At 44.7% G+C, this 24104-nt stretch overlaps 1 protein-coding gene across 2 annotated transcripts in view; it reads right to left on the reverse strand.

The window, feature by feature from the left end:
• The window catches only part of UNC93A (unc-93 homolog A), a 331492-nt gene that overhangs the window by 26330 nt on the left and 281058 nt on the right, over nucleotides 1-24104 (reverse strand). For both annotated transcript variants that reach the window (XM_077283221.1, XM_077283222.1), the window contains exons 6-7: nucleotides 18545-18680; nucleotides 12329-12460 (exon numbers count right to left, since the gene is read on the reverse strand). In XM_077283221.1, the coding sequence (XP_077139336.1) occupies nucleotides 12329-12460; nucleotides 18545-18680 (268 nt within the window). The remainder of the gene's footprint in view (nucleotides 1-12328; nucleotides 12461-18544; nucleotides 18681-24104) is intronic.

The raw sequence follows: 24104 nt of genomic DNA on the forward strand, positions 1-24104 counted from the left end.
TCAAGAGCCACCAACAGGTCATGTTTTCAGGATTTCCTTAGTATTGCACACGTGATGGAATTATTGCTTGTGCAATACTAAGGAAATATTGAAAACATGACCTGTTTGTGGCTCGTGGGGACCGGAGTTGGGGAACACTGCACTATGTAATGAATAAAGATTTACAACTGGAATATTTCATTCAGTGATATCTAGGATGTGGGATGTTAGTGTTCCCTTTAATTTCATGAGCAGTGTATATATTTGTATTCAAATTTCTCATATGGGAATAATAATAATGGGGAAAATAAGCTTAATTGGCCCTGGCTGATTTTTGCCATGTCTTATGGGTCTTTACTTGCTTCGAGAAGCCACTTACAAAACATTTTTTTGTCTATTATACAGACATCACCAGAAGGAGTGGATACACCAACCACCCTTTGCTAACATAATTGTAAGTATCTTTGATTTTGGAAACTTAACCTCCCATTGTTGAATAGGCCTTGTTTTATAAGATACCTGAAATTTGAGGCAGCTAACACTGCATCTACTATTTCCCCTATACTATTCAGTGTTTCTTTTGGATGGATGAGCGCTTTAGTTTATTCCCAGCATATACAATATATAATACATTAAAGAAAAGAAATGCAATGGGTCCATTGATCATTGGAGATAATCTTTAATTACCTTTTGAAATAATAAGCGGTAACATTGTAGAGGATCCATGGGGACACGATAGCAATAAACTAATTATTGCCCGGGCATAGTAACTAACTGTAGTTAGTTATAGCACCTCACTTCTCTCATTTTCCCATCACGCCTCTCATTTTCCCCCTCACATCTCTCATTTTCCCCCTAACGTCTCTCATTTTCCCCCTAACGTCTCTCATTTTCCCCCTCACACCTCTCATTTCCCTCCTCACACCTCTCATTTTCCCCTCACTCCTATTACTTTTCCCCTCACACCTCTCGTTTTCCCCCCTCACTCCTCTCATTTTCCCCCTAACACCTGTCATTTTGACCTCATACCTGTCATTTTCTGATCACTCCACTATTTTCCCCTCACTCCTCTCATTTTGCACTCACACCTCTTCATTTTCACCTCACATCTATCATTTTCACCTCACACCACTCATTTTCCACTCAGTATATACCTGTATCTTATCTGCCATATATATATTATATAGCTGTATGTCATCTCCCCTGTATATAGTATATACCTGTATGTCATCTCCTCCTGTATATAGTATATAACTTTATGTCATCTCCCCTGTATATAGTATATACCTGTATGTCATCTCCCCTGTATATAGTAACATAGTAACATAGTAACATAGTTAGTAAGGCCGAAAAAAGACATTTGTCCATCCAGTTCAGCCTATATTCCTATATTCCATCATAATAAATCCCCAGATCTACGTCCTTCTACAGAACCTAATAATTGTATGATACAATATTGTTCTGCTCCAGGAAGACATCCAGGCCTCTCTTGAACCCCTCGACTGAGTTCGCCATCACCACCTCCTCAGGCAAGCAATTCCAGATTCTCACTGCCCTAACAGTAAAGAATCCTCTTCTATGTTGGTGGAAAAACCTTCTCTCCTCCAGACGCAAAGAATGCCCCCTTGTGCCCGTCACCTTCCTTGGTATAAACAGATCCTCAGCGAGATATTTGTATTGTCCCCTTATATACTTATACATGGTTATTAGATCGCCCCTCAGTCGTCTTTTTTCTAGACTAAATAATCCTAATTTCGCTAATCTATCTGGGTATTGTAGTTCTCCCATCCCCTTTATTAACTTTGTTGCCCTCCTTTGTACTCTCTCTAGTTCCATTATATCCTTCCTGAGCACCGGTGCCCAAAACTGGACACAGTACTCCATGTGCGGTCTAACTAGGGATTTGTACAGAGGCAGTATAATGCTCTCATCATGTGTATCCAGACCTCTTTTAATGCACCCCATGATCCTGTTTGCCTTGGCAGCTGCTTCCTGGCACTGGGTGCTCCAGGTAAGTTTATCATTAACTAGGATCCCCAAGTCCTTCTCCCTGTCAGATTTACCCAGTGGTTTCCCGTTCAGTGTGTAATGGTGATATTGATTCCTTCTTCCCATGTGTATAACCTTACATTTATCATTGTTAAACCTCATCTGCCACCTTTCAGCCCAAGTTTCCAACTTATCCAGATCCATCTGTAGCAGAATACTATCTTCTCTTGTATTAACTGCTTTACATAGTTTTGTATCATCTGCAAATATCAATATTTTACTGTGTAAACCTTCTACCAGATCATTAATGAATATGTTGAAGAGAACAGGTCCCAATACCGACCCCTGCGGTACCCCACTGGTCACAGCGACCCAGTTAGAGACTATACCATTTATAACCACCCTCTGCTTTCTATCACTAAGCCAGTTACTAACCCATTTACACACATTTTCCCCCAGACCAAGCATTCTCATTTTGTGTACCAACCTCTTGTGCGGCACGGTATCAAACGCTTTGGAAAAATCGAGATATACCACGTCCAATGACTCACCGTGGTCTAGCCTATAGCTTACCTCTTCATAAAAACTGATTAGATTGGTTTGACATGAGCGATTTCTCATAAACCCATGCTGATGTGGAGTTAAACAGTTATTCTCATTGAGATAATCCAGAATAACATCCTTTAGAAACCCTTCAAATATTTTACCAACAATAGAGGTTAGACTTACTGGCCTATAATTTCCAGGTTCACTTTTAGAGCCCTTTTTGAATATTGGCACCACATTTGCTATGCGCCAGTCCTGCGGAACAGACCCCGTCGCTATAGAGTCCCTAAAAATAAGAAATAATGGTTTATCTATTACATTACTTAGTTCTCTTAGTACTCGTGGGTGTATGCCATCTGGACCCGGAGATTTATCTATTTTAATCTTATTTAGCCGGTTTCGCACCTCTTCTTGGGTTAGATTGGTGACGCTTAATATAGGGTTTTCATTGTTTCTTGGGATTTCACCTAGCATTTCATTTTCCACTGTGAATACCGTGGAGAAGAAGGTGTTTAATATGTTAGCCTTTTCCTCGTCATCTACAACCATTCTTTCCTCACTATTTTTAAAGGGGCCTACATTTTCAGTTTTTATTCTTTTACTATTGATATACACTCACCGGCCACTTTATTAGGTACACCATGCTAGTAACGGGTTGGACCCCCTTTTGCCTTCAGAACTGCCTCAATTCTTCGTGGCATAGATTCAACAAGGTGCTGGAAGCATTCCTCAGAGAATTTGGTCCATATTGACATGATGGCATCACACAGTTGCCGCAGATTTGTCGGCTGCACATCCCAAAGATGCTCCATACAAGGCAGGATGGATCCATGCTTTCATGTTGTTTACGCCAAATTCTGACCCTACCATCCGAATGTCGCAGCAGAAATCGAGACTCATCAGACCAAGCAACGTTTTTCCAATCTTCTACTGTCCAATTTCGATGAGCTTGTACAAATTGTAGCCTCAGTTTCCTGTTCTTAGCTGAAAGGAGTGGTACCCGGTGTGGTCTTCTGCTGCTGTAGCCCATCTGCCTCAAAGTTCGACGCACTGTGCGTTCAGAGATGCTCTTAGGCCTACCTTGGTTGTAACGGGTGGCGATTTGAGTCACTGTTGCCTTTCTATCAGCTCGAACCAGTCTGCCCATTCTCCTCTGACCTCTGGCATCAACAAGGCATTTCCGCCCACAGAACTGCCGCTCACTGGATTTTTTTTCTTTTTCGGACCATTCTCTGTAAACCCTAGAGATGGTTGTGCGTGAAAATCCCAGTAGATCAGCAGTTTCTGAAATACTCAGACCAGCCCTTCTGGCACCAACAACCATGCCACGTTCAAAGGCACTCAAATCACCTTTGTTCCCCATACTGATGCTCGGTTTGAACTGCAGGAGATTGTCTTGACCATGTCTACATGCCTAAATGCACTGAGTTGCCGCCATGTGATTGGCTGATTAGAAATTAAGTGTTAACAAGAAGTTGGACAGGTGTACCTAATAAAGTGGCCGATGAGTGTAGTTGAAGAACAGTTTGGGATTAGTTTTACTCTCCTTAGCAATGTGCTTCTCTGTTTCCTTTTTGGCAGCTTTAATTAGTTTTTTAGATAAAGTATTTTTCTCCCTATAGTTTTTTAGAGCTTCAATGGTGCCATCCTGCTTTAGTAGTGCAAATGCTTTCTTTTTACTGTTAATTGCCTGTCTTACTTCTTTGTTTAGCCACATTGAGTTTTTCCTATTTCTAGTCCTTTTATTCCCACAAGGTATAAACCGCTTACAGTGCCTATTTAGGATGTTCTTAAACATTTTCCATTTATTATCTGTATTCTTATTTCTGAGGATATTGTCCCAGTCTACCAGATTAAGGACATCTCTCAGCTGGTCAAACTTTGCCTTCCTAAAGTTCAGTGTTTTTGTGACTCCCTGACAAGTCCCCCTAGTGAAAGACAGGTGAAACTGTACAATATTGTGGTCGCTATTTCCTAGATGCCCGACCACCTGCAGATTTGTTATTCTGTCAGGTCTATTAGATAGTATTAGGTCTAAAAGTGCTGCTCCTCTGGTTGGATTCTGCACCAATTGTGAAAGATAATTTTTCTTGGTTATTAGCAGAAACCTGTTGCCTTTATGGGTTTCACAGGTTTCTGTTTCCCAGTTAATATCCGGGTAGTTAAAGTCCCCCATAACCAGGACCTCATTATGGGTTGCAGCTTCATCTATCTGCTTTAGAAGTAGACTTTCCATGATTTCTGTTATATTTGGGGGTTTGTAACAGACCCCAATGAGAATTTTGTTACCATTTTTCCCTCCATGAATTTCGACCCATATGGACTCGACATCCTCATTCCCTTCGCTAATATCCTCCCTTAAAGTGGACTTTAGACAAGACTTTACATAGAGACAAACCCCTCCTCCTCTCCGATTTTTACGATCCTTTCTAAACAGACTGTAACCCTGTAAGTTAACTGCCCAGTCATAGCTTTCATCTAACCATGTCTCGGTTATTCCCACTATGTCAAAGTTACCTGTAGATATTTCTGCTTCTAGTTCTTCCATCTTGTTTGTCAGGCTTCTGTATATATATATATATATATATATATATATATATATATAGTATATACCTGTATGTCCTCTCCCCTGTATATAGTATATACCTGTATGTCCTCTCCCCTGTATATAGTATATACCTGTATGTCATCTCCTGTATATAGTATATACCAGCATGTCATCTCCCCTGTATGTAGTATATACCTGTATGACATCTCCTGTATATAGTATATACCTGTATGTCATCTCCTGTATATATTATATACCTGTATGTCATCTCCCCTGTATATAGTATATGCCTGTATGTCATCTTCTCCTGTATATAGTATATACCTGTATGCCATCTCCTCGTGTATGTAGTATATACCTGTATGTCCTCTCCTCCTTTATATAGTATAAACCTGTGTGTCATCTCCTGTATATAGTATATACTTGTGTGTCATCTCCTGTATATAGTATATACCTGTATGTCATCTTCTCCTGTATATAGTATATACCTGTGTGTCATCTCCTCTTGTATATAGTATATACCTGTATGTCTTCTGCTCCTGTATATAGTATACTAGACTGTGGCCCGATTCTAACGCATCGGGTATTCTAGAATATGCATGTCCCCGTAGTATATGGACAATGATGATTCCAGAATTCGCGGCAGACTGTGCCCGTCGCTGATTGGTCGAGGCAACCTTTATGACATCATCGTCGCCATGGCAACCATTATGACATCTACGTCGATACTGTGCCCTTCGCTGATTGGTCGAGGCCTGGTGGCCTCGACCAATCAGAGACGCGAGATTTCCATTATGACATCATCGTCGCCATGCTGTGCCCGTCTCTGATTGGTCGCCGTAGTATGTGATTCGCGGCAGACTGTGCCCGTCGCTGATTGGTCGAGGCAACCTTTATGACATCATCGTCACCATGGCAACCATTATGACATCATCGTCGCCATGCTGTGCCCATCTCTGATTGGTCGAGGCCGCCCGACAAACCGTCGACCACTCCATATAAGGTATGGTCTACAAACCGCCAACCACTCCATATAAGGTATGGTCTACAAACCGCCGACCACTCCATATAAGGTATGGTCTACAAACCGCCGACCACTCCATATAAGGTATGGTCTACAAACCGCCGACCACTCCATATAAGGTATCCTGTTTGTAGACCATACCTTATATGGAGTGATTTCCAGGACAGACAGACAGACAGACAGACAGACAGAAAGACAGACAGACAGACAGACAGACAGACAGACAGACAGACGGAAATATGTCATCTACTCCTTTATATAGTACTAGACTGTGGCCCGATTCTAATGCATCGGGTATTCTAGAATATGCATGTCCCCGTAGTATGTGATTCGCGGCAGACTGTGCCCGTCGCTGATTGGTCGAGGCAACCTTTATGACATCATCGTCGCCATGGCAACCATTATGACATCATCGTCGCCATGCTGTGCCCATCTCTGATTGGTCGAGGCCGCCCGACAAACCGTCGACCACTCCATATAAGGTATGGTCTACAAACCGCCGACCACTCCATATAAGGTATGGTCTACAAACCGCCGACCACTCCATATAAGGTATGGTCTACAAACCGCCGACCACTCCATATAAGGTATGGTCTACAAACCGCCGACCACTCCATATAAGGTATCCTGTTTGTAGACCATACCTTATATGGAGTGATTTCCAGGACAGACAGACAGACAGACAGACAGACAGACAGAAAGACAGACAGACAGACAGACAGACAGACAGACAGACAGACGGAAAAACCCTTAGACAATTATATATATAGATAATACCTGTATGTCATCTCCCCTGTATATAGTATTTACGTGTATGTAGGGCAGCACGGTGGCTCAGTGGATAGCACTGCAGCTTTGCAGCGCTGGAGTCCTGGGTTCTAATCCCACCATGGACAACATCTGCAAGGAGTTTGTATGTTCTCCCCGTGTTTGCGTGGGTTTCCTCTCATTCCCTTCTTTTGAGGTCCACACCTTGAGGCTCTTCCATCCCCTCTCCCTTAGAGTAGCGGTCATATACCATCCCCCAGGCTCACCCACGCACTTCCTTTACCATTTCTCTGCCTGGCTGCCAGTCTTCAAGTCCTCAGAACTACCAACCATTATCCTGGGAGACTTCAACATCCCCATTAACAGCCCCACTTCCGCATCTGCATCCCAGCTCCTAACTCTAACCACTTCTCTCAGCCTCTCACAGCTCTCAACCTCTGAGACACACAAAGATGGTAACACCCTTGACCTGGTCTTCGTCCGACTCTGTTCAATCTCCTACCTAGATAACTCACCTCTTCCCCTCACTGACCACAATATTCTCTCCTTCACACTCACAAATCCTCGCCTACCCCAGCACACTCGTACCAAGGCAAATCAAGGCAGCAAAGATTGAGACAGAGAGACTCGTTGCCAGAGAGAGTAAAAATAATCCCAAAATATTCTTTAACTAAATAAATAGTATGAAACTAAAAAAATGATAGTGTTGACCCCCTTAAAAATAGTCTGGGTGAAATGGTGGATGAGGATGAAGAAAAAGCCAATATGCTAAATTACTTTTTTTTAACAGTATTTACACTCCCTGACAGAAGTTATGTCGCTTATCCATGTTATGTAAATAAAAGCTTATAACCTGACGTTAAATTCATCCATTGGTTGTATAAATTATTCTTTTGAAAGCTGAAACCCTCCGAAATGTGGTTTAGATTAAGAAAATAAATTGGCATAAATGTATAAATATTGATCAGTTAATGGACACATAATGGTCAGATTTTGGCAAGACAAAAGTTTTGTCACCCACAGAAAGTAATGTGATATTCAAACAAATAATTAACTTAAAATACAAATACAGTATATGTTGCATAACATTGGTGAATGAAGTTGTGGTGCTATTATAGTCATATTTAATATTTTGTGTGACTTCCATGAGCTTGAAGGACTGCATCCATGCAGTTCAACACTGATTCATACAATTTATTAATGAAGTAATCAGGAAGAGCAAAGAATGCAGTCTTACATGCCTCCCAGAGTTCATCTAGATTCTTTAGTTTTGTCTTCCAAGCTTCCTCTTTCATCCTACCCCAAACATGCTCAATGATGTTCATGTCTGGTGACTGGGCTGGCCAGTCCTTGAGCACCTTGATCTTTTTTGCCTGGAGGAACTTTGTTGTAGAGATGGATGTATGAGATGGAGCACCATCCTGCTGCAGAATTTGACCCCTTTTATGATTTGGAATATAAGAGGTAGCTAATACTTTTTGATATTGCAGTGGAAGAGGGGCTTACTTTGGATTTTCTAACCCTCAAACGTTCCTCCTGAGCAGTTGTCTTGTGGGGTCTGCCGGACCTGGGCTTGTCAAACACATCTCCAGTCTCTTCAAATTTTTTTTAATTCTTTGTACTTGATGCTGAGACACATTAAAGGTGCCAGCCACCTCTTCAGTGGATCTGGTCTTCAGCCTTTTGATAATCCAGGCTTTGGTTGCAGGGTGGATCTTTGGCATGTTGTCAGAGCTCAAGTTGCAGCTCAAGTTAAGGTCTGGGGTGCTGGGTTTCTTTTAATACACACACTAATTAACTGATCATTTACAGAGCACAGGTGAGGATGTAAACTAGGATTGGGTGCTTTATATGACCAGGCGACAAAACTTTTGTCTTGCCAAAATCTGACCATTCTGTGTCCATTAACTGATCAATATTTCTGCATTGATGCCAATTTATTTTCTTAACCTAAACCACATTTCGGAGAGTTTCAGCTTTCAAAAGAATAATTTACAAACCAATGGATGAATTTAACGTCAAGTTATAAGCTTTTACTTACATAACATGGATAAGCGACATAACTTCTGTCAGGGAGTGTACACAAGATCCCATAACAGACAACATGATCAGTGATAACAAAAATTCTCCATGAAATGTCATCTGCTTAACCCAGCATGAAGTAAGGCGGCATCTAAAAATCACTAAAGTTGACAAATCCCCGGGCCCGGATGGGATTCACCCCCGAGTACTGCAGGAATTAAGTACAGTAATTAATAGACCATTATTTTTAATCTTTAAAGATTCCATAATAACACTGTCTGTACCACAGGACTGGCATATAGCAAATGTGGTGCAAATATTCAAAAAGGGACAGAAACTGAACTAGGAAATTATAGGCCAGTAAGCTTAACCTCTACTGTGGGTAAAATCCTGGAGGGTTTTCTAAGAGATGCTATACTGGAGTATCTGAAGAGGAATAACCTCATGACCCAATATCAACATGGGTTTACGTTGGACAGTTGATGTCAGACTAATCTGATAAGCTTCTATGAAGAGGTAAGTTCCGAACTGGACCAAGGAAGTGCAGTGGATGTGGTTTATATGATTTTTTCAAAAGATTTTGATACGGTGCCACACAAAAGGTTGATACAATGAGAACAATGGGGATAGAGGAAAATGTGTGGGTGGGTTGAGAGCTGGCTCAGAGATAGGAAACAAAGGGTGGTTATTAATGGAGCACACTCGGACTCAGTCACAGTTAGCAGTGGGGTACCACGGGGTCAGTGTTGGGCCAGCTTCTTTTTAACATATTTATTAATGACCTTTTAGGGGGCATACAGAATTCAATATTTGCAGATGACACTAAACTCTGCAGGGTAATCAATACAGAGGAGGACAATTTAGTATTACAGGAAGATTTATGTAAACTAGAAGCTTGGGCTGATATATGGCAAATGAGCTTTAATGGGGATAAATTTAAGGTCATGCACTTGGGCAGAAGAAATAAGATGTATAATTATGTGCTTAATTGTAAAACTCTGGGCAAAACTGTTACTGAAAAAGACCTGGGTGTATGGGTGGATGACAAACTCACATTTAGTGGCCAGTGTCAGGCAGCTGCTGCAAAGGCAAATAAAATAATGGCATGCATTAAAAGAGGCATAGATGCTCATGAGGAGAACTTAATTTTACCTCTATGCAAGTCACTAGTGCGACCACACTTAGAACACTGTGTACAGTTCTGGTCTCCAGTGTACAAGAAAGACATAGCTGAACTAGAGCGGGTGCAGAGAAGAGCGACCAAGGTTATTAGAGGACTGGGGGGTCTGCAATACCAAGACAGGTTATTACACTTGGGGTCATTTAGTTTGGAAAAACGAAGGCTTAGGGGGGATCTTATTACAATGCATAAATATATGAGGGGACAGTACAAAGACCTTTCTAATGATCTTTTTACTCTTAGACCTGAGATGGGGACAAAGGGGCATCCTCTACATCTAGAGGAAAGAAGGTTTAATCAGAATCACAGACGCGGATTCTTTACTGTAAGGGCAGTGAGACTATGGAACTCTCTGCCGTATGATGTTGTAATTTGTGATTCACTACTAAAATTTAAGAAGGGACTAGATGCCTTTCTTGAAAAGTATAATGTTACAGGGTATATACACTAGATTCCTTGTTAGGGTGTTGATCCAGAGAATTAGTCTGATTGCCGCCTGTGGAGTCGGGAAGGAATTTTTTTCCCCAATGTGGAGCTTAGTGTTTGTCGTCATCGATTTTTTTTGCCTTCCTCTGGATCAACATGTTAGGCTATGCGTTGAACTAGATGGACTTAACGTCTTCCTTCAACCTTAAATACTAAGTTACTATGTTACACGGACCCAATTGGACAGACCATCATCAGATTTGGCTTTCAGTACCATCTTTATGCTGATGACACACAACTATACACGTCATCCCCTGACCTTACCCCCACTGCACTACAGAACGCCAGTGACTGTCTGTCCGCAGTCTCCAATATCATGTCCGCTCTCTATCTGAAACTCAGCCTCTCTAAAACTGAATTTCTTCTGCTCCCGCCATCTACTAACCTCCCTAAATCTGACATTTCTCTCTCTGTTGGTGGCACCATGTAATAACATTCCAGCAGCAGGCATGCTGTCTGGGTGTTATGTTTGACACCAATCTTTCTTTCATCTCCCATATAAAATCTCTTGCCCACTCTTGCCACTTACAAAAGAACATCTCTTGAATCCGCCCTTTTCTCACCATGGAAACAACAAAAACCCTCACTGTCGCCCTGATCCACTCCCACGTGGACTACTGTAATGCTCTATTAATTGGCCTCCCCCTCACTTGACTTTCCCCTCTCCAGTCCATCCTTAATGCAGCAGCCAGGGTCGTCCATCTGGCTAATCGGTACTCGGATGCGTCCGCTCTTCGCCAGTCGTTGCTCTGACTGCCCATTCATTATAGGATCCAATTCAAACTGCTTTTTCTCAACCACAAAGCTCTCCACAGTGCGGCACATCCTATATCTCCTCCCTTATTTCTGTTTATAGGCCTACTAGATTGTTACGCTCTGTAAGCGACTTTCGACTAACCTCTGCATTAATTCATACCTCCCACTCATGGCTCCAAGACTTCTCCCACGTTGCGCCAATCCTCTGAAATGCTCTACCTCAAGAAATTAGGATTATCCACATCTTGCATAGTTTTAGTCACTCCCTCAAAACATATTTGTTCAGAGCGGCCTATCACGTTCCCTAATCAAAGTCATTTTATGTGCAAGTGTGTGTGTAGCCCATTCAATATCTGAGAATATCCTGTAGAATGTAAGCCCGCAAGGGCAGGGTCCTTGCCCCTCTGTATCAGTCTGTCATTGTTAGTTTGCTTACTGTAAGTGATATCTGTAACTTGTATGTAACCCCTTCTCATGTACAGCACCATGGAATCAATGGTGCTATATAAATAAATAATAATAATAATAATAAACCTCTATCAAACTCTACCGCACCCAACAGCACCACAAATACTGGCTAGTGACCAGCTCATGTGGCCTTCATCTATCCCCCACTCCCTCAAGATGGCTGGACCATCATTTTAAATGCGCACCTATACTTTTCGTCTCCCTATCTCATTGTAGATTGTAAGCTCTCATGAGCAGGGTCATCTTATTTTGCTTTAATTATTGTATTATTGTTAACGTTGTTACTTATGACTCTGATGTATGAAACTGTTAAACTGTAAAGCGCTGCGGAACATGTTGGCGCTATATAAATAAAGATTATTATTATTATTCCTAGGTTTATATCACTGAAGCAAATAACCTCAGTGATACATATATCCACTCCAGTACTTTGCCAGTGACTTTGTCAGAATATATAGATAAATGGAAAAGGGTCATATAGAAAAAATTGTATATTCAAACAGGAATAAAATGATTTTAGCAAGAAATAAATATATCTAAAAGCTGATGCTTTAATACTCACCATTAGTTTGAGTCTGCCAGATAGCATCTGCCATTCCCCATAGAGCAGGAAAGATGAAGAACATAGCAAGCTGATTTGGATGAGGCTTCCAAAGTAGTAAAGCAATTATAACGGCAAGATTTGTGACTGCAGCTAGTAAAGAAGGAAAGACAAAATTCATGAATCCTGAAACTAGAAATATCAGTGTTAAAAATCTGCATTTCTACCCTATGCAAGGAAAGCAGAACTCTAACCTATATGGAACAAACCTGGTGACAGGTTCCCTTTAAAAGGTTAAAGCCAGTACCTTTAAGCCCTTGTATACAGCATTCTGACTAGAATCCGTCCCCTAACTAGGGCAGAGTAAAGTACTGCAGTGTGTATGCATAGGGGATCTTTGGCCTTTTCCTGTGCAAGCAGATTGTAGTACTTTGCTCTGCCCTTGGCAGGGCAGGGCGAAGTACGCCTGCGCAGTAGCTCTATGTCGGGGACACTTTCATCCACAAGAAGCAAGAAGGATGATGGCATCGCAAGAAGACAGGAGGCACCAGACCAAGATGTTGACCCATATAGGACTAGACTGCCCCGTAGGTGAGTATTATAAAATGTGTTTTTATTGTCTTGCAGGCCTGATTAGGGGCATATATACAGCTTATTAGAATGCTGTATATCAGGTCTTACAGGTACAAGCCTTACCTCATATCAAATGGGATAAACTTGGTGACAGGTTCCCTTTCAGTCCTGAGAGCAAGAGCTTTTCATTGTCAAGAGTCACAAGCAAGTGATCAAGTTTATTATATATTTATTACTAAGATTTCCTGGCAGAAAGATTGTTTACATTTTTAGTTAGGCAGCAAGAATTTAGGAATAGTATAATAGCAAGATATAAAAAATAAACACATTTTCCAAGCTACCGTATATACTCGAGTATAAGCCGACCTGAGTATAAGCCGAGACCACTAATTTTGCCACAAAAAACTGTGAAAACTTATAAGTATAAGCCTAGGGTGGGAAATGCAGCAGCTACTGGTAAATTTCAAAAATAAAAATAGATACCAATAAAAGTAAAATTAATTGAGATATCAGTAGATTAAATTTTTTTAATATCTATATTGAATCAGGAGCCCCATATAATGCTCCATACAGTTCATGATGGGCCACATAAGATGCTCGATACAAAATACGCCCCATATAATGCTCCATAAAGTTCATAATGGGCCCCTTAATATGCTCCATACAAATAATATGCCCCATATAATGCTGCACAAAGGTTAATAATGGCCCCATAAGACGCTCCATATTAAAATATGCCCCATATAATGCTGCATAAAAGGTTAATGATGGCCCCATAAGATGCTCAATATAAAAATATGCCCCATATAATGCTCCATAAAGTTCATGTTGGGCCCCATAAGATGCTCCATAGAAAGAAATGCCCCATATAATGCTCCATAAAGTTCATGATGGGCCCCATAAGATGCTCCATAGAAAAATATGCCCCATATAATGCTCCATAAAGGTTGATGGCCCCATAAAATGCTCTATAGAATAATGTGCCCCATATGCTGCTGCTGCGATTAAAAAAAAAAAATGACATACTCACCTCTCGCTGCTGGGGGACAGACGCCGGTGTCCTGAGCAGGTGGGGACACTGGCGTACTATGGGGGCTTGGTGATGGTGTTGCCGCTGGCTCAGGCCCCCAGTACTTGCGGTATTCACCTGTCCCCGTTCCACCGCCGCTAGCAGCTGTGTCTTCTGGGTCTCTGCAGTGACTGTTCAGGCAGAGGGCGTGTACTAAACATGTCATCGCGCCCTCTGACCTGAACGTTACAGCCAGAGGATGTGGAAGACACAGCCCAGCGGTGGAACAGGGACAGGTGAATATCCCATGGCTCACCCTCCCCCATCATACTCACCCTCCTGGCACGGTCTCTTCTTCCCAGATGGTCTCGGCGCTGGCAGCTCTTCCTGTTTTCAGCAGTGACATGGTACCACTCAATAAAGTAATCAATATGTGCAGTGCCCCCACTGCCGCAGGGCCGAGGGGTACCCGGTACCGGGCCTCTGGGTCGCTGCTCTGGGGTTGTCATGGTGGCTAGGCCCGGTCCGTGACCCTGCTGAGGGGCGCACAATGAAAGGTGGTGGTATGGGATGATAACGTTATGGTGCGGTGTAGTGCCGGTCGCAGTAAATAACGAGGACACCAGGTTGCAGTCTCTGTACCTCTTTACTGAAGGCCTCTGGGTCCTCAGTCCGGAATACGGTTAACAGGGCTGTGCAAGTCTGGCCGGTCCGATGGCACCTCCAGAGTTCCCTTCGCAGGTGGAAATCTGTGCCTACCTGCTAGCGCTTGTGTGTTGTGGTCCTTCCCTGCTGTGCTTACGGGATAGTACCCCACAACTGTTGTGTCTGTTTCCCGTGTTCCCTCACAACTCGATTCTGATGTTCTTCTACGTCCCCCTGATCTTACGGTTAGGACGCACCCGTATGACGGGGAGGCTCGGAGGTTCTTCCTGGGCTCTATCGTCACCCCTCTCCTGTTGTTACCCTCCTGTGTCTTCCTGGGTCTGTGTGAGACAGCCCGCCTGTGACTGACTGTCCTGCCATAGGTTTGAAGTTTGGCTTGGAGCTCTATACTTCCTCGGTGTTCCGGCCACCGGTTATGCGCCTCAATAGGATGTTGCCTCGATCTTACAGCACGACTCCTACTGGTATTCTCCTAGTTGCGTTGATCTCGTTTCTCACCACAATAAATCTCGCTTCTTGTCCTTTCTTGGGGTACCGCCGCTATATCGTGCAGGCGCGGTCCCGTAACGTTCTCTCTGGTTGCTAGGCCTCTGTCAGGATCCCACTCCTGACAGGGACCCCTCCGAATCTTCCCCTACAACACCCTCTGCCACAAGGTGTTGCCTGGTTCCAACCCAGTCAGCTTTCTGTCTAACTTCCTGCCTAACCACGTACTCGCTAAATCCACTAAAGACCTTCTTATATCACATATAAGGCTAATTAACTTTTATGCATTCTCCTTCTTTATATCTGCAGGACCGCCTGTCCTAACTGCTCCAGACCTACTGCCTCTCCTTTCTGTTACAGGACCGCCTCTTTCTGCCCGGGCCTACTGTCTTTCCACTACTATACACAGTATAGAACATATCGTTTTTCTTTCAGTTCAAGATCACTGAGCCATCTCTGTATGGCTCCTAGGAGGACTCACTAACTAACCCTGTACGGGTTCACTCTCTGTCCTCATTCTTCTATCAACATCATTAAACATTTCTTACAATCAACCAGTTAGCTATATATAACTTTCACATGTCAACATTATCAGTACTTTCTTTCAAAACATTATTGCCATCTAACCATCGTAAGGCAACACTGTTCATAAGTGCAGGATGTGAACAACCCTTTTAAGAGGGGACCAAGTCTCTATGAGGTAGTGCAACTTCTCAAGCCGCAAGTCCGTATGCAGCAAGGACTCTAGTGCAGGTTCCAAGAACCGTATCTTCGCAAAGAGTCAGTCTTTTATGTAAAACCAGTAGAGAGCACCTTTAAGAAGGTGCAAACTATATACAAGGAGTTTGTATCATGCATTGTTCATGATTCAGTAGTCTTTATAACATGGGTGAATAGGGAACAAAAAGGAAAATAAAAGCAAAAATAAAAGCAATAGGGATCCCGGGTAAACGAAGGGATCCCTTTAAGAATAACCCTAGTCGGGTTTAAAGCAGCAAAAAGCAGGGAAACAAGCAGTTAACTATTTATATATCCAGGGCATCGAGGTTTACTCTTGCTCTGGCGGCCGTAGCTCCGCATAGACCTCGCTCAGCAAGCTGATCGGCGAGATCGGGGCCTTTAAGAAGTGCTCCATACCCGGGGCCTGATCCCAGGGTGTAAGGCGCTGGAGTCTATAGGTCCCAGGGAGAGGGGATGCCGCGACGGGGCCTATCAGCAGGTCCTCTGCTGGCGGGGCAGGGTCGTTCTTCATACCTTCTTCAGATGCGGTCCCTCTGGTGCCGATCTGCTCCGTCTCCGCTGGGGTCTGAAAGGCTAGTTGCAGGGGCTTACGCTGCGGCGTGGTCATCTCCGTTTGCAGCACCTCGCTTTCCGGAAGGGCCTTGCTTTCTGGCTTCGGAGCGCTGGAACTTCTTTCCTGCTCCGGACCAGACGAGGCTGCCGACAGGCGTCTGGCGAGGCTCCCGATGAAGATCTTCTTCCACCCGGTCTCCGTGCTCAGCTGCGTCCGCAGGAGTTGGTGGATCAGCTTGTCCGCTCCGGTTTGCAGGAGGTCACCGTCAACTGTGGAGGTCTGGCTGTGGTGCCTCTCCGGGTAGCTGGGGGAGTCCTCGGCTCCGACCCCACGCTCCGGCTCATGGCGGCTGGCCATGGCGTCCTCCATGTCGCTGACTTCTTCTTCCTTTTACCGCTCTCTCCTTCGTGGGTGGTTTCGTTTTCGTTGTCTCCGCCCTCCATTGAGGATTAGGAGGCGGATCTCGGCTGCTGACGGACACGTCCTCACGGTGCAGAAATATTTAGACTGGGCGGCCATTGTCGTTTGCGCTCTTCAGCTTGTCTACGCCCACTCCACGCCCCTCTTCTTCTCCTGCGCTCTCCTTAGCGCTGCAATGGCGGATTTTGGCGGTAAATGCTAATACACAGTCCTTGCAATAAGTCACAGTCCAAGTATAATAAATCACAGTTCCAAGGCACACATGACCTGATTCTTCAGGCTTAAGTAGATCCTGTTCGTGATGCCAAGTTGCAGCGCCCCCACTGCCGCAGGGCCGAGGGGTACCCGGTACCGGGCCTCTGGGTCTCTGCTCTGGGGTTGTCACGGTGGCTAGGCCCGGTCCGTGACCCTGCTGAGGGGCGCACAATGAAAGGTGGTGGTATGGGATGATAACGTTATGGTGCGGTGTAGTGCCGGTCGCAGTAAATAACGAGGACACCAGGTTGCAGTCTCTTTACCTCTTTACTGAAGGCTTCTGGGTCCTCAGTCCGGAATACGGTTAACAGGGCTGCGCAAGTCTGGCCGGTCCGATGGCACCTCCAGAGTTCCCTTCGCAGGTGGAAATCTGTGCCTACCTGCTAGCGCTTGTGTGTTGTAGTCCTTCCCTGCTGTGCTTACGGGATAGTACCCCACAACTGTTGTGTCTGTTTCTCGTGTTCCCTCACAACTCGATTCTGATGTTCTTCTACATCCCCCTGATCTTACGGTTAGGACGCACCCGTATGACGGGGAGGCTCGGAGGTTCTTCCTGGGCTCTATCGTCACCCCTCTCCTGTTGTTACCCCCCTGTGTCTTCCTGGGTCTGTGTGAGACAGCCCGCCTGTGACTGACTGTCCTGCCGTAGGTTTGAAGTTTGGCTTGGAGCTCTATACTTCCTCGGCGTTCCGGCCACCGGTTATGCGCCTCAATAGGATGTTGCCTCGATCTTACAGCACGACTCCTACTGGTATTCTCCTAGTTGCGTTGATCTCGTTTCTCACTCAGCACAATAAATCTCGCTTCTTGTCCTTTCTTGGGGTACCGCCGCTATATCGTGCAGGCGCGGTCCCGTAACGTTCTCTCTGGTTGCTAGGCCTGTGTCAGGATCCCACCCCTGACAGGGACCCCTCCGAATCTTCCCCTACAACACCCTCTGCCACAAGGTGTTGCCTGGTTCCAACCCAGTCAGCTTTCTGTCTAACTTCCTGCCTAACCCCCAGTTTTACCAGACTGTGAGGAGTGGCCTAATAAATAGAACCCTTAGCTCCCCCTAGAGGCCAGACTGTGAAATGTATTGGTGTCTGTGATACCTGGTCAGATGAACTCCTTCAGTGCCATCAGACGTACCATAGCCCCCCTTAGCGGCGGAGCCACAGTACTGCAACGACCAGGACTCTGGGGCGCTGCATATGCGCTCCATGCCTATGGGAGTGGAATCGCATCCATATTCATTGCTTTAATGAGCGGTACCATGTGACAGCTGAACATAGGAAGAGCTGCCGGCGCCGAGACCATCTGAGAAGCAGGGGCATGCAGAGACCGTGCCAGGAGGGGGTGAGTATGATGTGACAGCCACCACTCCTGCCGCTCCACCACTCCTGCCACTCCCCCTCTCCCCGCCGACCCCCTAGGACAATGACTCGAGTATAAGCCGAGAAGGGCACTTTCAGCCTAAAAAATGGGCTGAAAATCTCAGCTTATACTCGAGTATACAGTATACGATACTTACAATAGTTGCATATGTTCTTACCAAAAGTGAAAAGAAATATCCTTCCAGTATATTGAGAAAGTTTTCCAAATAGCAGCGAACATATGGCATTAGTTGAGGCAAAGCAAATCATCACATATCCAACAAAATGTATCCCAAGAGAGCAGGTAACATAAGACTAAAATCAAGAGATGTAAGAATTAATAGAAAACCACACCATGTACCATTTTCACAGCAAGCAATGTACAGTACAACAGATAAAACATTTCTTTTTTTTCAATATGCAGAAAGTGTTCATCTTAGCTGCTAAGGGTATCACTCAATTAGCTTTTAAACGTTAATAAGCTTTTCTTAAGATGTTTTCATCAACAAGAGCAGAATAGCTGCCTTTGTGAATACAATGATTATAATTATTCTTTTGTTATATCCAAAAATAGGCTCTACAAACTTAATTCTTTATACAGATAACATTTACAGTTATTTCATGGAGACAATCTAGACAATCCTGTGGGATCCCAACTGTAACGGGGTCTGCTGTGCTGGAGTACCTCTTTCAGTACCACCCCGTGTAGGAGGTCCACTCTGCTTTGGCTGGATTCTGAATTAAGGATGCTGACTGGAATGGCTTCATTACATGGGCGCATATAAAATATCACTGCTTCTCCACGTATTTCCAGTGTGACAACTCTTTACTCACAGGACACAGAATATATATATATTATAACAGATACAGAGGGCAGGCCAATTCAAAAGTGGCAGGCCAGACATACATTACAATAGCCGCAGGTGGCCGGAGTCTGCCGATATTTACTGTGAGAATTACAAAGGTGGGGGAGGTCAGAAGGAGAATATTTTGTCCCCTCTGCCCAGGGGCGCAGCCTGTGGGCTAATGCATTAGGGACATGAATCTCACATGGAACCTATTAAACATACATATGACTGCACAACATATTCTGGATGCTGGGGGGTTCTGTAACACGGCTCCCCCTTTCAGCGACGCGATCGGCATACACAGTCTGATCCTTAACAGATCGGTTTGGGGATGACCGAAGTTTATGGGCTTGGTACAAGTTCCGTTTGTCGACTTAGTCCATCGGCATTACCGTTTTGTTTGCCGGATCTGTAGTGGATGGTGAAGTCCAGAGGTTGTAGGGCTAAACTCCTTCGAAGTAATCTGGCGTTGTCTCCGGAGACCCGATTAAGCCACACTAGGGGATTATGGTCCGTTAGGAGGGAAAACTGTCGTCCATACAAATATGGTTGTAACTTTTTGAGTGCCCATGCTACTGTCAGGTACTCCTTCTCGATGGCCGCATAGCTTACTTCACGGGGCAGTAGTTTCCGACTCAGGTAAGCTACCGGGTGTTCTTGGCCGTCCGGCCCGACTTGGCTCAGTACTGCCCCCAATCCAAACATAGAAGCGTCTGTGTGAACAAGGAAACGTTTAGTTGGATCGGGTGCGGCCAATACAGGGGTATTGGTGAGGGCATCCTTTAGCTGGCGGAAGGCTTCCTCACACTCTGGGGTCCAGGTTACCTGGCGGGGTTGGTTCTTAGGGGTCAGATCAGTGAGAGGCTTGGCTACGCTGCTGCAATTTGGGATGAATTTCCTGTAATACCCTGCTGTCCCTAGAAACGCCATGACCTGGGTTTTCATGCGTGGGGTGGGCCACTTGGCTATGGCCTCAATCTTGGCTGGTTCTGGTCGCTGTTTCCCACTTCCCACCCTATGTCCTAAATACTGAACCTCCGCTTTGCCCACGTGACACTTGTTTGGGTTCAGGGTGATTCCGGCCTTGTGGATCCTGTTATGATCCGGTGGCCTTGGAGACGCATTAGAGACTTTCTCAGGAGTAGGTGGTACCTGTACTGACAGCAAACCCTAAACTAACAACGCAACTAGAAGTAGCCGTGGGATGTACCTAACACGTCCTAGACACCTCGACACAGCCGGAGGACTAAATACCCCTATAGATGGAAATGGGAATTCTATCTTGCCTTAGAGCAGAACCCCAAAGGATAGGCAGCCCCCAACAAATATTGACTGTGAGTATAAGAGGAAATACACACGCAGGCAGAAAAACAGGATTTAGCAAAAGAGGCACTTCTAGCTAAACAGAAAAGGATAGGACAGATTTCTAAGTGGTCAGTATTAAAATCCTAAAAATATCCACAGCAGATAATACAAATATACTACATCTAACTAAAGACATAGAGAGTATATCTGCGTCTCCTGAGAATCCAGCATGACTGAAAAATCCAAACAAAGTCTAAGCTGGACAAAAACACAATGAATAGCACTGAATTGCAAAGCACACTGCATGTGTGCACAGAGACAAAAAAAAAACCAGACACTTATCTTAGTTGAATTGGCAGCAGGGCATGAGGAGCCAGAGAGAGATGCAATCCCTCCAAGTACAATGGACAACTGGCATTGACTCATGGATCCTGCACACCTAAATACCTAATAGAGCTGCAATCAGCAGAAACACCTGCCCTGGATTACAACCCCAAGACAACTGCACTACCACCAACAACCACCGGAGGGAGCCCAAGAGCAGAATTTACAACAGTACCCCCCTTGAAGAGGGGTCACCAAACCCTCACCAGAGCCCCCAGGCCGATCAGGACGAGCCAGATGAAAGGCACGGACCAAATCAGCAGCATGGACATCAGAGGCAAAAACCCAAGAATTATCCTCCTGGCCATAACCCTTCCATTTGACAAGGTACTGAAGCCTCTGCCTCGAAAAGCGAGAATCCAAAATCTTCTCAACCACATACTCCAACTCCCCATCAACCAACAGGAGCAGGAGGATCAACCGGGGGAACAATGGGCACCACATATTTCCGTAATAAAGATCTATGGAAAACATTATGGATGGCAAAAGAGGCCGGAAGGGCCAAACGAAAGGACACAGGATTGATAATCTCAGAAATCCTATAAAGACCAATAAACCGAGGCTTAAACTTAGGGGAAGAAACCTTCATAGGAACATGACGGGAAGACAACCAGAGCAAATCCCCAACCCAAAGCTGGGAACCAACACACCGACGACGGTTAGCAAAAGGCTGAGCCTCCTCCTGAGACAACACCAAATTGTCCACCACATGAGCCCAAATCTGCTGCAACCTCTCAACCACAGAATCCACACCAGGACAATCAGTAGGTTCAACTTGCCCCGAAGAAAAACGAGGATGAAAACCAAAATCACGAAAGAAGGGCGAAACCAAGGTAGCCGAACTAGCCCGATTATTAAGGGCAAACTCGGCCAATGGCAAGAAAGCCACCCAATCATCCTGATCAGCAGACACAAAGCATCTCAAATAAGTTTCCAAAGTCTGATTAGTTCGCTCGGTCTGGCCATTTGTCTGAGGATGAAATGCGGAAGAAAAAGACAAATCAATGCCCAGCCTAGCACAAAAGGCCCGCCAAAACCTAGAAACAAACTGGGAACCTCTGTCGGACACAATATTCTCCGGAATACCATGCAAACGAACCACATGCTGAAAAAACAACGGAACCAAATCAGAAGAGGAAGGCAATTTAGGCAAAGGCACCAAATGAACCATCTTAGAAAACCGGGCACAAACCACCCAGATAACCGACATCCTCTGGGAAACCGGAAGATCTGAAATAAAATCCATAGAAATATGCGTCCAGGGCCTCTCAGGGACCGGCAAAGGCAAAAGCAACCCACTAGCACGGGAACAACAAGGCTTGGCCCGCGCACAAGTCCCACAGGACTGCACAAAAGAATGCACATCACGCGACAAAGAAGGCCACCAAAAGGACCTACCAACCAAATCTCTGGTACCAAAAATACCAGGATGGCCAGCCAACACTGAACAATGAACCTCAGAAATCACTCTACTAGTCCATCTATCAGGAACAAACAGAGTCCCCACTGGACAGCGGTCAGGTTTGTCAGCCTGAAATTCCTGCAGAACTCGTCACAAATCAGGGGAAATGGCAGAAAGGACCACCCCTTCCTTCAGAATGCCGACCAGCTCCAATACCTCAGGAGAATCAGGCAAAAAACTCCTAGAGAGGGCATCAGCCTTAACATTCTTAGAACCCAGAAGATACGAGACCACGAAATCAAAACGGGAGAAAAACAGGGACCATCGAGCCTGTCTAGGATTCAACCGTTTGGCAGATTCGAGGTAAATGAGATTTTTATGATCGGTCAAGACCACAATACGGTGCTTGGCTCCCTCAAGCCAATGTCGCCATTCCTCAAACGCCCATTTCATAGCCAACAACTCCCTATTGCCGACATCATAATTGCGTTCAGCAGGCAAAAACTTACGGGAAAAGAAGGCACACGGTTTCATCAAGGAACCAACAGAATCCCTCTGAGACAAAACGGCCCCTGCCCCAATCTCAGAAGCATCAATCTCAACCTGAAACGGAAGAGAAACATCTGGTTGGCGCAACACTGGAGCAGAAGTAAATCGGCGTTTAAGCTCCTGAAAGGCAGAGACAGCCGCAGAGGACCAATTCACCACATCAGCGCCTTTTTTCATCTAATCAGTCAAGGGTTTAACCACGCTGGAGAAGTTAGCAATGAAATGGCGATAAAAATTTGCAAAACCCAAAAATTTCTGAAGGCTCTTCACGGATGTGGGTTGAATCCAATCATGAATGGCCTGAACCTTAACCGGATCCATCTCCATAGATGAGGGAGAAAAAATAAAGCCCAAAAAAGAAACCTTCTGCACCCCAAAGAGACACTTAGACCCCTTCACAAACAAGGCATTGTCACGAAGGATCTGGAATACCATCCTGACCTGCTTCACATGAGACTCCCAATCATCGGAAAAAATCAAAATATCGTCCAAATATACAATTAAGAATTTATCAATATAAGTCCGGAAGATATCATGCATGAAGGATTGAAAAACAGATGGAGCGTTAGTGAGCCCGAATGGCATCACAAGGTATTCAAAATGGCCTTCGGGCGTATTAAATGCAGTTTTCCATTCATCACCCTGCTTAATACAAACAAGATTATATGCCCCCCGAAGGTCAATCTTCGTAAACCAACTAGCCCCCTTAATCCTAGCAAACAAATCGGAAAGCAAAGGTAAAGGGTATTGAAACTTGACCGTGATCTTATTCAAGAGGCGATAATCAATACAAGGTCTCAAGGAGCCATCCTTCTTAGCAACAAAAAAAAAACCTGCTCCCAACGGTGAAGAAGATGGCCGAATATGCCCTTTCTCCAAAGACTCCTTAACATAACTCCGCATGGCGGTATGTTCAGGCACAGACAGGTTGAAAAGTCGGCCCTTAGGAAACTTACTGCCTGGAATCAAGTCAAAAGCACAATCACAGTCCCTATGCGGTGGAAGGGAACTGGACTTGGGCTCATCGAATACATCCTGAAAATCAGACAAAAACTCTGGAACTTCAGAAGAGGAAGAAGAGGAGATTGACATCAAAGGAACATCATTATGAACCCCCTGACAACCCCAACTAGTCACAGACATAGATTTCCAATCCAACACAGGATTAAGTACCTGCAACCACGGGAAACCCAGCACGATAACATCATGCAAATTATGCAACACCAGAAATCGACAATCTTCCTGATGGGC

Source organism: Ranitomeya variabilis, chromosome 2, assembly GCF_051348905.1.
Source record: "Ranitomeya variabilis isolate aRanVar5 chromosome 2, aRanVar5.hap1, whole genome shotgun sequence".
Classification (NCBI taxonomy): Eukaryota; Metazoa; Chordata; class Amphibia; order Anura; family Dendrobatidae; genus Ranitomeya; species Ranitomeya variabilis.